Source organism: Peromyscus californicus, unplaced genomic scaffold (assembly GCF_007827085.1).
Source record: "Peromyscus californicus insignis strain IS unplaced genomic scaffold, ASM782708v3 Scaffold_3__1_contigs__length_106647218, whole genome shotgun sequence".
NCBI lineage: Eukaryota > Metazoa > Chordata > Mammalia > Rodentia > Cricetidae > Peromyscus > Peromyscus californicus.
This window is the reverse complement of record NW_026294551.1, coordinates 77,242,089-77,254,758: the sequence shown is the minus strand read 5'-3', so window position 1 is coordinate 77,254,758 and position 12,670 is coordinate 77,242,089. Positions and strand designations below refer to the sequence as shown.

The 12,670-nt window shown below is 45.5% G+C and overlaps 1 protein-coding gene across 2 annotated transcripts in view; it reads left to right on the top strand.

Annotated features, from left to right (window-relative positions):
* The first annotated feature begins 9,695 nt into the window (after positions 1-9,695).
* Positions 9,696-12,670, top strand: part of Clint1 (clathrin interactor 1) — a 61,887-nt gene continuing 58,912 nt past the window's right edge. For both annotated transcript variants that reach the window (XM_052758370.1, XM_052758369.1), the window contains exon 1: positions 9,696-9,836. In XM_052758370.1, the coding sequence (XP_052614330.1) occupies positions 9,796-9,836 (41 nt within the window). In that variant the 5' untranslated portion in view covers positions 9,696-9,795. The remainder of the gene's footprint in view (positions 9,837-12,670) is intronic.

Sequence of the window (12,670 nt, the reverse complement as noted above, 5' to 3'; positions counted from 1 at the left end):
TCAGTTTGTCACCTTCCCGTCAGACACTGCTCCACAGCACTGAGCTCATACCCAATAGCATAATTCTTGAGAGGACCTAAGAGTTTAGGAGCTAGTGAAGCCTCACTGGGTTCTCTCGGGATACTTGGTCTTTCCAGAAATCCCCTCCTTTTTGCGGGGGGGAGGGGTTTGAGACAGGGTTTCTCTGTGTAGTCCTGGCCATCCTGGAACACACTCTGTAGACCAGGCTGGCCTCGAACTCAGAGATCCACCTGCCTCTGCCTCCTGAGTGCTGAGATTAAGGGCGTGTGCCACCAACCGCCCGGCCTCAGAAACCCCTTCTTTAAAAATGAGTTAGCCAGGGCTAGAGAGTTGGCTCAGTGGTCAGAGGACCTGGGTTCAATTCCCAGCATCCACATGGCAGCTCACAACTGTCTAGAGCTCTAGTCCCAGGGGATCCAACACCCTCTTCTACCTCTGCAGGCATCAGGCATGCACATGGTGCACGTAGACAAAAAAAACTCATACACATAAAAATGTTAAAATAAACCTAAAAAGGAAATGAGCTAGCCCATCATTTCTGACAACCACTCCAAGCCCCACATCTGACTTAGCTGTGCAGAACAAGTTCCCATGGCCACACTGATGGCATCCTTTTCAAGAGGAGTAGACTAGTGGCAGCTTGTCCACCCAGGCTCTCCTATTTCAGAAACGCAAAGGTGCAGCAGCCGGGAGGCACACAGGCAGGGAGCACACCATCTCATCTGTACTCAACTCAGACCTGCCCATCTCCCTGCAGTGCACCCACCAGGCTCTCTGAGGAGGCCCCTCTGAGCCCCACTGAGCACACTGAAAGGGGATTGAGTTTCAGTCAGGAAGGGCCCAAGTATCAGCAGAACAGACAGACAGTGAGCGAAGGTAGTCTGGAGAGCCGGCTTACCTGTTGCCTAGACAGCAACCAGCAGCAGCTACAAGCCTTTCACGTTTTGTTTTTCACAGGCTCTTTCCTGTTCTTCCTCTGCCCTCCTCTTCACTTCTACCTTCCCTACCCTGGCTGGCTGTGGAATTCAGATTACTAGGAAGAATGAAACTAGTAAAACCTAGTCCAGGGCATTCCCAGCTCTGGCAAAAATTACATTAGGCTCTGTTTGGTCTGAGAATTCAGGGTCCTGAACTTCACCTTCAGAGCTTGCTTTTGCCTGCATCGGAGAACACGTCCTTCCCGAGTAGTTGTGGCTCTGCTAGGGCTGCCCACTCCTTAAATTCAGCTGTGAGAAGGAGGCATGTGATCCAATCCAAACCCATCAGTTTCCCCTGGAGATGATTAGCCTTGATGGACACATGTTCCAAACTGGGCCGGTCAGAATCATCAGTCCTAATGTTAGCCTCCTGGATGAGACAAACTTACCTCTTCCCCCAAGGGTGGTTAACTGAAAACAAATGACAACTATACCTCTAGAGGGGCTGGGCCTTCTTCCTCTCCACTGTGAGATGCCTATCTGCATGCAGGTAAAATGAAAATCAGAGGGAGAATTCTGGCAATACTTACTAAGTTTCCAAGGCGAGTGAGTGTCTCCGTTTCCAACGTTAACAATTTACTGGTTTTGTCATTCCATCATTCTCTCCTTCGTTTATGTTACTTTCTTACCTTGTGCACATTAGGCAAAAGCTCCAGCCCTGAGCTACATTTTAAGGCCTTTTATTCTGCCTAAGGTGGTTTTAGACGATTATGTCCCTAGCAAATCAGAAGTTCAAGAGGTAAATCAGAAGACTCTGGACTTTAGAAAGATGTCCATGAACTGCTGATTGGTGGCTTGATTTGGGGTACTCTATAAGCCAACACCCTTGTTTATAAGAAAAAAGCTTGGATTCATATAAGGGATTTGATAGCAATGTGGTAGGATTTTTTTTATTAATTTTCAAATTTATGTTTATGTGCATCTATGTGAGTGTGCGGCTTTGTGTGTGTGGGTGCCTACAGAGGGCAGCTGACCTTCTGGAGCTGAAGTTACAGGTGGTTATGGGTGCTGGGAAGTGAACTGGGGTCCTCTGGAAGAAAGCAGGTGCTCTTAACTGCTGAGTCGTCTACCCATCCCCAGGAGGTAAATTTTTGTTTTGTTTTTTGAGACACGGTTTCTCTTTGTAGTTTTGGTGGCTGTCTTGGAGCTTGCTCTGTAGACCAGGCTGGCCTCGAACTCACAGAGATCCACCTGCCTCTGTCACCCAAGTGCTGGGATTAAAGGCATGTGCCGCTGCCGCCTGGCTAAAATTATTTTTTTGAGATTTTACTTTTATTTATTTGTGTGTGGGCTCTGTGTGTGTGTGTGTGTGTGTGTGTGTGTGTGTGTGTGTGTGTGTCCCATGTGTGCAGTTGCCTGAAGAAGCTAGAAAGCATCAAATCCCTTGGAGCTGGAGTTACAGATGGTGCCCATTGTGAACTGGGAACTGAACTTGAGTTCTCTGGAAGAGCTGAAAACACTCTTAACCATAGAGTTGGCTCTGTAGCCCCATGAGGGAGAATTTAAAGAGTACTTATCCATGCAGGACTTGACATGATATACAGCGAGAATTCTTGCCTGGGCCTTGTTTATCTGACAAACCTTTATTAACTTGTTTGTCACATCTAATTTAAGTACAATTGTATATCCACCACCCTGGACAGTGTCAGAAACAAAGACCCACTAAATACTTAGTAGCAGATGACATTCATGGCTTCATATAGTTATTATTAGCAACTTTGGAATGGTAGTACTGTTGCTAACACTTACTGAATATTAATTTTGTTCTAGAAGACGCTGTCTGTAAAATGCCTTCATGATAGATCTCTAATTCTCCCTATTCTTAAAACTGAGATTAAGATGTAAAATCATTTAGCCGGGCAGTGGTGGCGCATACCTTTAATCCCAGCACTTGGGAGGCAGAGCCAGGTGGATCTCTGTGAGTTCAAGGCCAGCCTGGTCTAGAGATCAAGATCCAGGGCAGGCACCAAAGCTATACAGAGAAACCCTGTCTTGAAAAAAAAAAAAAAAGATAGAATAATTTTGATCGTATGGCTAGTGAGTGGCAAAATAAAAATTAAAATTTTAAATCCAGACAGCTTGGCCCGAAGTCTCAAACATCAGTCAACAACTCTTCATTTTATTTTATTTTGAGACAAGTTCTCTCTACATAGCGCTTGCAGGCCTGGAGCTTGCTGTGCAGACCAGGCTGGCCTCGAACTCACAGAGATCCATTGAGTTCCTACCTCTTAAGTGCTGGGACTAAAGGTGTGAACCACAACACCCGACTATTTAGCTCACAACTCTTACCCCACACACATTAACCACATCCTTCCTACTTGATTGTAGAGCCTATTCATGATCGTCTACATAAATGATGCCCGAGGGGTTGTACAATCTATAATCTACCTGACCCTTTGTGGCAGCCCACATAATACATTTAGAAATGAAGTAGTCTCCCTTCTAAAGAGGAAAGAACGCTGAGGTATGATCAAAAATCAAGACTCGGGACCCAAACACAGAAAGTCAAGAAGTGCGGTCTTGCTTCCTGGGTCTGTCTAGGTACCACAGACAAGAAGCAAAGATGGAATTAGAGGTGGAGAGGTTTATGGGGTGGATAGGAAGGGAAAAAGGAATCAAGAGCAAGCGCAGGTGGCTAGAGTTTCACGCCCCAAGGCAGTTCTGCCACCTGCAAAGGGAGAGGAGGGAAAAATAAAGAGTGGGCACAAGAGTCAACATTGCAGCAAAGCTCTGATTGCCCAGGCGTGGAGGAACTGGGTGGGACATCCCAGTGCTGGCCCACCTCGAGCCTGGGGATAAGTGGTCCTAGAAGACGACAGGTCATAGAGGATGCCAGTCAACAACACGCCTTGCAGTTGGTCCTTTGCTTCTTTTTTGTCTGTTGTCTTGCTTTGTTCAGTTTCTGTTCACTTTGAATTACCATACCAGCCACTTTTTTCCCTTTCCTGTTTTGTCTGCACGTATATCTGCGCTCCACTGTGTGCCTCGTGCTCATGGAAGCCAGAAGCTGACATTGGATGCCCTGGAACTGAAGTTACAGAGGGTTGTGAGCCTCCGTGTGGGTGCTTGGAACCAAGCCCAGGTCCTCTGCAAGATCAGCCAATGCTCTTAGCTGCTGAGCCATCTCATTTATCTATCTATCTATCTATCTATCTATCTATCTATCTATCTATCTATCTATTTAAACAGTGTGTCATTTTGTAGCTTAGGCTGTCCTGGAACAAAGTATGTAGGCATGCTAGCCCAGAACTCATGCTAGTCTATTGGTGAAATTATTAAGGCCACTCCACATAGTTAAAAGGGAGGTTTATTTAGTGGCATAACTTACAAATGAAGGAATAGGTAGGTTGCAGAGTCTAGGAAAGGTGTGGCGCAGTCCGGAGGTGTTCTCTGGAGAACTCTTGTTGCTAGAGTTTTCCTGCCTGGCCCACAGTCAGGGCAAATCTCTCTCACCCGCCAGTCCCAAGCCGCTCAAACCCGATCAAGTAAACACCGAGACTTATATTGGTTACAAACTGTATGGCCGTGGCAGGCTTCTTGTTAACTGTTCTTACAGCTTAAATTAATCCATTTCTATTAATCTATACCTTGCCACGTGGCTTGTGGCTTACCGGTACTTTACATCTTCCTTGTCCTGATGGCGGCTGGCAGTGTCTCCCCCTCCAGCTTCCTGTTCTCTCAATTTTCCTCTGTTAGTCCCGCCTATACTTCCTGCCTGGCCACTGCCAATCAGTGATTTATTCATTGACCAATCAGCAACACATTTGACATACAGACCATCCCACAGCACCTCCCCTTTTCTTTTCTTAAAAAAGAAGGTTTTAACCTTTACACATCTCCAAAGTCAGCTTGGTATATTTGGGAATTTGGGCGTAGCTTCTCTTACTACTTCCTGCTGGAGGGGGGCGCTGTTTCTTCTGGGGAAACAAAGAAAATTTTAGGATCATGGAGTAGTCCGTGAGGCTGTATCGTCTGAGCCAGTTGCCTTGAAACGGTTCTGGATGTTGGATCATCTGGGCCATGGTGTCATCGGAGACCTTTCAGGTGGTCTTGGCTGGTCAAACCTGATGTGTCTTAATCTGGAACAAATCCATAGCCTCTTGCTTTCTGTGGAAACAAAAGAGACTCTTTTCCAAAGCAACATATCCTTACATCCAAATTTTGAAGTCAAAGTATCTTTAAAATATACGTACTGGTTTAACTCAGTTTCCTTTACAATCAAACATCTCTCTGTAGTTAAGAATCCCAAAGACAACACAATCCAGACTCTCTGTGTAATAGTCATCTCTACGTGGCTTATTTTTTATATTAATTTTACTGTCTCTTTAAAGACTTTATTTTTTAAAACCATGTATTTGTTTATATAACTGTATATATCACCTTTTTTGTCTCTTTCAAGCCTATGTATATTTTACACACATTTTACACTATTACATCTGAATCTGTCTTATTGTAAACCTGTTGCTTTAAATTGCAGCCTTCTAAGCCTGAAACGGCACTGTGGCTGCTGGCTCCGCCCACTTTAGCTTCCCAACATGGCGGTTCCGCCAGCTCTGGGAACCATCAAGTCTCAGAAATAGTGGGTCTACGCTTTTATCAAAGCAGTGTGTAGCCCAGAAACCTCTTTTTTTTTGTTTTGTTTTGTTTTGTACTAGCAAAGGCTAAATTCACCACACAGCTTAATGTGCCACTTGCAGAGGCCTCATTCCCGCCATACTGCAGGTTGAGCGCGCACGCCAGCAACCCGCCAGTAGCTCAAACCGGCAGCTGCCGCTCATTTGAGAGAGACAATTAGGAAGCTGTTTTTAGCTCCGTTTTAGAATCTTTTTTCTCAGGTTTTAGGTGGAAACTCTTGCCACCACGTTGGACGCCATTTGTTGCTTGAGTTTTCCTGCCTGGCCCACAGTCAGGGCAAATCTCTCTCACCCGCCAGTCCCAAGCCGCTCAAACCCGATCAAGTAAACACCGAGACTTATATTGGTTACAAACTGTATGGCCGTGGCAGGCTTCTTGTTAACTGTTCTTACAGCTTAAATTAATCCATTTCTATTAATCTATACCTTGCCACGTGGCTTGTGGCTTACCGGTACTTTACATCTTCCTTGTCCTGATGGCGGCTGGCAGTGTCTCCCCCTCCAGCTTCCTGTTCTCTCAATTTTCCTCTGTTAGTCCCGCCTATACTTCCTGCCTGGCCACTGCCAATCAGTGATTTATTCATTGACCAATCAGCAACACATTTGACATACAGACCATCCCACAGCAAACTCTGCTCGGTCTACCTCCAGCATCCAGGGTCCAAGACCAAGAGAGACGGCGCATATGGATCTTGGGTCTTCAGGGTCCTCTCTTGGCCCCGCCTTGTAGGCGTGACAGTTACCAAAGCCTCAATGGGGGTTGGAACTTCCGGAACAAAATTGGAATGGCTACCCACTACACTAGTCCTCTTGACTGAGTCCTCAGGTGATAGGATTACAGGTCTGAGCCAACATGCCCCAGCCAACTGGTCCTCTTGGAAGTCTGGATGGTACTGAAGCAGGCAAGCATAAGAGAGTGTAATAACCTGGGACCCAGCTAGGTTTGAGTCATGCACATACCCCTCTTCTAATAATGCACTTGACTGCTTATCTCCTTCACCTCAGGTACTATGACACAAACCCTTCTCTGAACAATGCATCTAGAAACCATAGACCCCCACCTACATCGAGTTACCCATCTTCTCCCTCTGAACAATGGAATGTTTCTCCCTACCTAATAACAATCACACACAGACAATTTCTGTCCAACTATATTCCCAACATATCCAGTATAGCAACTAGAAATGTCAATCCAGTCTAAAGTGGGTTTGAGTGCATGAGCAATAAAGGAAAAAAGGTCCCCAAGTGACCTTTGAGGGGTAGTCCTCTACTTACCATCTTGTGCCTATGCATAATTGGGAAGGGACATGTGCAGTATAAAAAACGATCTTAAGACCTAATCTATCAATCAAAACACAAAACCACTCCCATCACATCCTTTAGGAACCAAATCCTTCCATTTAAACCCCAAACAATAATCAGGGACCTTGAGTATCTTCACCCACATGGCCTGCTGCTCCCTCACAGTGGATTCTGATTTTTTTTTATTCTGATCTTTTCTATGCTTTGCTTTAAATAAAGTTTCCTTACTACTTTGAAAAGCAGTGTGAGCCTTTATTTCAGTTATTGGAATAAGAAGCCAAGAACCTGGAAAGCCCTAGACCTTAACTGTGATCTTTGGTAAAGTGTTGTCCCATGGTTCTCATACTGTGCTCTCCCAAGGAACCACCTCAGCTAAGCAGTGTCCATTTGTCTAGACTGTCCACTGCACGTACCAAACAGAGCTGAGTATGTTGTCTTTCAAAGCACATGTTGGGTTAGCCTTCCTTCAAAAGCGTCAGCTCATTTAGGGAAAAATGTTTTCCTGCGGAGGGATTGGTGGGGTGTTTCCTCGTTTATTTTTCTACCATGGACATATTTAACTTGCTATAAAGAAGTTACTATGGAAACTGCTCTCAAACTTGCAAGATTAAAAGGTAAAAATGGAACACTCTGCCGATATGCAAATGATTATTCTCAGGAGACCACCTTTTAAACAAACTCTTTCTGAGCCCTTTTGGGGGGCTCTCTAGAGTGACAAGTGGAAAGAAGGGTTTTAGTATTATGTTCTGTTTGGCCCCAGTGGACTCTGAACATGGCAGAGGTGACAACTCAGATTAACTCTAGATATACTCAAACTTGGTGTTGAATTGGGAATATGAGATTCTCACATTGTGTTTTGCGGGTAAATGGTAAGCCGGGCTATGCAATGCTGTGAAGAGTCCAGGGCATGGTAGCTGCTTGTTGTGTGCCAAGCCCATTCTGCAGGTGTCCTCCAGACTGGCTTGTTTGGAAGTTAACTTGCTGAGCTCTTATTTATGCAAAGCAGTTTCTCTTATCTGCCCTGGCCACATTCCATCCTTTGAACCTTGGGCTGGACAATGCTTTCAACAGGGAAATTAAACTTTACTTTTGAAAGCTCCATTTCTCTGATTGCCTCTGTACCTGTTTGCCTTCCTTCCCCAATCTATCGCTCCAATTTACTTAGTGTGATCTCCAGGGCCCCTGTCTTAAGGATTATGTGAGCCAGCTTTGTCTTGATTTCTGCTCTTTGTGCTTCTCAGTCTAGTTTACTCTTTTTCAGAATCTTACTGGAGCGCTTTCAGAGCTGCTTCCAATGACCGAGTAAATGCAAACTGAACAGGTGTCTTGACTGAAGGATCTGGAATTAGAGGACCTGAGACCATTGCTCCTTACAGCCACCGTTTTTTCCCTTCATTGTGAATCTGAGTTGTGTGTGTGTGTGTGTGTGTGTGTGTGTGTGTGTGTGTGTGTTCCCTCCCCCAATATTCTTTTCTTGATCTTCTTACAGCCAGTTCTTTTGTATTGTTTCAGTTTTCGCTTACATTCTCCTCAAAGAGCCCTAAATATTCTCTAGTGTTATTTTCCTCTGGCATCATTGTCTATAACATTGTTCTTTAACAAGCATTTATTCTCTCTAATTAAATGGGTTTTTTTTATTGTTATATTCCTCCTCCAATGACCTTTAAGCTTCAAGGAACTGGAGTCCCAGCTGTAGTCTTCACTTGTACCATCCTGAAGATGCTCAATAAAGAGTGGCAGATTTTTTTTTAAAGTTAAAAAATATATATAATTTTATCTAATATTTTTACATTTTCATAAATAAATAATTAATTTTTAAATTATAATTTTAAAAACAAGGTCTTATTGTGTAACTCTGTCTGACCTAGAAGTTCCTATGTAAACCAGACTGTCCTCAAACTCATCAAGATTCCTCTGCCTCTGCCTCCCAAGCGCTGGGACTGAAGCAGTGCGCCACCAGGGCGAGCAAACCTATAAAATTGAAGGAGTTGCCTACAACGAAATTTAAGGTGACTTCAGGTTTCATCATCTGCTTTGACTGACATAAATAAGTGGAAACATGATCAATGGCAATTACTTAAGCAGATCTCAGCGAGCAGTGTGTATGTATGCTTTTAGAAATTAAAACTACAAAGTCCTTGGGTGCATCACATAAAATACACAAAGGTATGCTGTGTATATTTAGTGCTGGCTTTCTGGTTTCCCAACGATTATGAGCTGAGTTTCTGAGGCTTGTAACAAAGTATCCAACAAGGGTACCAGGTAACTGTCTACATATAAAATCATTGTAGAACATAGAACTAGAGTGGAAAAGAATTTAGAATAAAATTCTTCACTGGTCAGAGCTGGAATCCCAGGCTCAGTGAAGTATAGACATCTGGATGTTTGGAAGCAAATGCAGAGACACGTGCGTAAAGGAAGAACACGCACGCCGAGCACACCTGAGCAGTTAAGCTTAGCATCCGCGCTGTGCATCTGAAGAAGGTGAACGTGAGTAAGTCCTGCAACTGTCACTGTGATGACAATCACCTGAAGGCTCTGTCAGAGGTCCCCAAACCACGGCAACCTTAGTCCTCCCGCGCTTCTGGAGCGCTAGGCGCGGACTACAATTCCCGGCGTGCGGCGCGCGGCGCGGGCGGAAAGCCGGCCACTTCCGCTCCACGCAGCGCCGGTGCGGCCGCGTCTCGACGTGTCACCGGAGGCGCCGTGGCTGTAGCTGGGAGAAGGAGCTCCAGCGAGGGAGAGTTCGCGGCGGCGGGTGGCGGCGGCGACCCGGGCCTGGACCAGCCCCGGCGCGGAGGCGTCCCGGGGTCCGTGGGGAGCGGCGGCGGGCGGCAGCGGGCCGGGCCGCGCGGGGCGCGATGCTGAACATGTGGAAAGTGCGGGAGCTGGTGGACAAAGCGTGAGTAGCGGGGGGCAGTTGCGGCCGGGGCCGCGGCGGGGGCGGGGAGCTTGCGCACGGTGGTCCGGCGCGCGGGGGCGCGAGGCACGCCCCCCGCCCCGCGGCCTGGTGATGGCGGCGGCCGCTGCGGGCCTGGGCCTCGGTTCCTGATCCTCCCGTAGTGCAAACCTTCCCTTCCCACTCGTATCCCTGCTCCCCGGGACGTCCTCGCCGCGCCCCTACCCCTCTCCCGGCAGGCGGATTCTTTGATCGTACCCAACCTAGAGTTTGGCCTCCTGGACACCAGGCCGGGCTTGGGGGCGAGGGGACGCGATGCACCCCGTCCACCGTCCCCCTCAGGGTATATATAACCCAGAGACACCTTAGGCCTGGCCGGGTTTGCCCCTTAGAGTCCTTTTAATTGCCAGTGAACCCACAGTGGACTGGGTGGGAGGTGTAACAAGTGGTCATTGTGGGCAGGCTGGAGTTGCCGAAGAGGAGACTCGCCCTTCTGGTTTTTCACACTGAGTGAAAGCAGATGACCAGACAACTTTTCTTGATTGTTTCCCTCTAACTTTCCCACTACTCTTAGTTTTGAGCGGGTCGCTTGTTCCATTCGTTTTCATTAAGACATCATTTCAATAAAAATTTCTCTAAAAAAGAAAGGCCAAGTGTGGATAGCCTGTTGACCTGCTTTTAACTCCTTTTAGACAGAAATAACTCCAGTGTCCTTAGTATGCTGAGAAACCCTTAACCCCTAAGTTGAGCATATCGAATAGAACAGTAGGTCTTCTAGGTCACCAGGAAACAAGAGTTTAAATATTTAACCAGCCCTCTTCCTTTTGAGTTTTTGTGATTATGCAATTAGTGTGGTAAGAAAACAGTTTGAGCCATCCTCCTAACCTAAAACCAGGAAGTGAAGAGGCTCTTCTTGACCCCAGAAAACAACATATTTCGCAGCAACTTGGAGAAGGCCTCAGATGGAACCAGAGCTTGACAGTGCAGATTTGCTTCACCACCCAAGAAGTTGGTCGGGTGTTTCAAGAGTACTGTTTTCACAGCTGAAAGAGCTGGGCTCTTAGCCTTGTAGCACTCCCATCTTCTCTGGTTCAGAATGAAGATAATTATGCCCCGGTTAAGCTGTGAGGATGTAGAGCTAAGGGCTTCCATTTCATCTGATTCTTTATAGCAAAACATGTTCATGTCAGTGTGCTCCTGACTTTGAAGTGAGATAAACCTCACTGAGAAGCTGCAAGTTGGAAAAGAGTTTGTTTTAGTGGTCTTATTGTTCATGTTTCCATTAAGTGTTCAGAAATTTATATGGGGCCATTTCGCCATTTGTAAACTCTGTTTTGGTTTACCAAAGAGAAAAATCATGTCTTTTCCAGATCCATGGTTGTTTTCAGGGTGTCATATATGAAGTAGAATCCAACTTAGTTTAAAAGTTGAAAGAAGTCTCTATAAAACTGCTGTACCTCTGCTTCAAAGTCAGAGGATAGCTGAAGAAAATAACTAAGACACCCACCGCCACCCTACCCCCAGCCAAATGTGTGATGCTGCAGAGTTTGAAGTCTTCTTTCTTGCTTCTGCCCAGTGTGGATTGCAGCCTTGAGCCAACTTACTCAAGGATGTGTAAGAATGTTGTCACTAAGAACTTCCCGAAGTTCTCCTGTGGACCTGACACACTGAGATTAAGACAGGAGGCAGTCTTACTGATGAGTGCTCAGCATTTGATCTTTGTCTTTTAACTGGCAGGACGAAAAATTCTTTAAAATATAAGCATCATACAGAACCATGGTACAGAACTGTATGCTTCAAAAAACTATGATGGGGATGAAACACATCCATAGAATGGCTGATTGGTTTATTAGAGGGATGAGGTTACTGGCAGAGGAGGAAATGGTCAAGTGATTAATATGGCCGCTCTGGTAGCTAGATTACCAGACTATGATAGGAATAAGGAGTTCAGGTTCTGGCACTGCCTCTAACCAGCCCTGTATATAATTTAAGGCAGAATGACACCAAACTTCAGATTTCTTATTTGTAAAATGATGGTCATAGTCTAGGTGCAACTTCAACTTCATTGGGTACTTAACGAAATAAATCTCCATCAAAGAAAACAATAACTAAAACTAGCATTTCACATTAGCAAGCAAATTTTGGAAAATCGTGGTCCTCCAGAGGCAATTTAGTTTGAAAAGAATGTTTATTATTATTATTACTACTACTACTACTACTATTATTATTATTATTATTATTATTATTATTATTATTATTATTTTAATGGTAATCAAAGAGGCCTGGAGAGATAGATGGCTCATCTATTAAGAGTATGTATTGTGCCGGGCAGCAGTGGCGCACTCGGGAGGCAGAACCAGGCGGATCTCTGTGAGTTCGAGGCCAGCCTGGTCTACAGAGTGAGTTCCAGGACAGGCACCAAAACTACACAGAGAAACCCTGTCTCAAAAAAACAAACAAACAAACAAAAAAAGAGTATGTATTGCCTTTCTGGAGGACCAGAATAATTCCCAGCACCTACATCAAGCAGCTCACAATCAATCTGAAGCCTCTGGCCTTCATGATCGTGTGCCAATCCCCACCCCCCACAGACAGAAAGACAGACAGACACAAACACACAGACACACAGAGCTGACAATGAAATAAATGTTTCTTTACTTATTTAATGATAATCAAAGGTTGAGGCTATAACTCAATGGCCGAGCTCTGCTTGGTTCAGTTCCAGTGCTAGGGGCAGCAAGTACATTTTCTTAAAAGCTCCGGATGGAGGCACATACCTGTAATCCCAGCACGTGGGCAGGAGAAACAAGATCAGTTCAGGGTCACTCTGCTACACA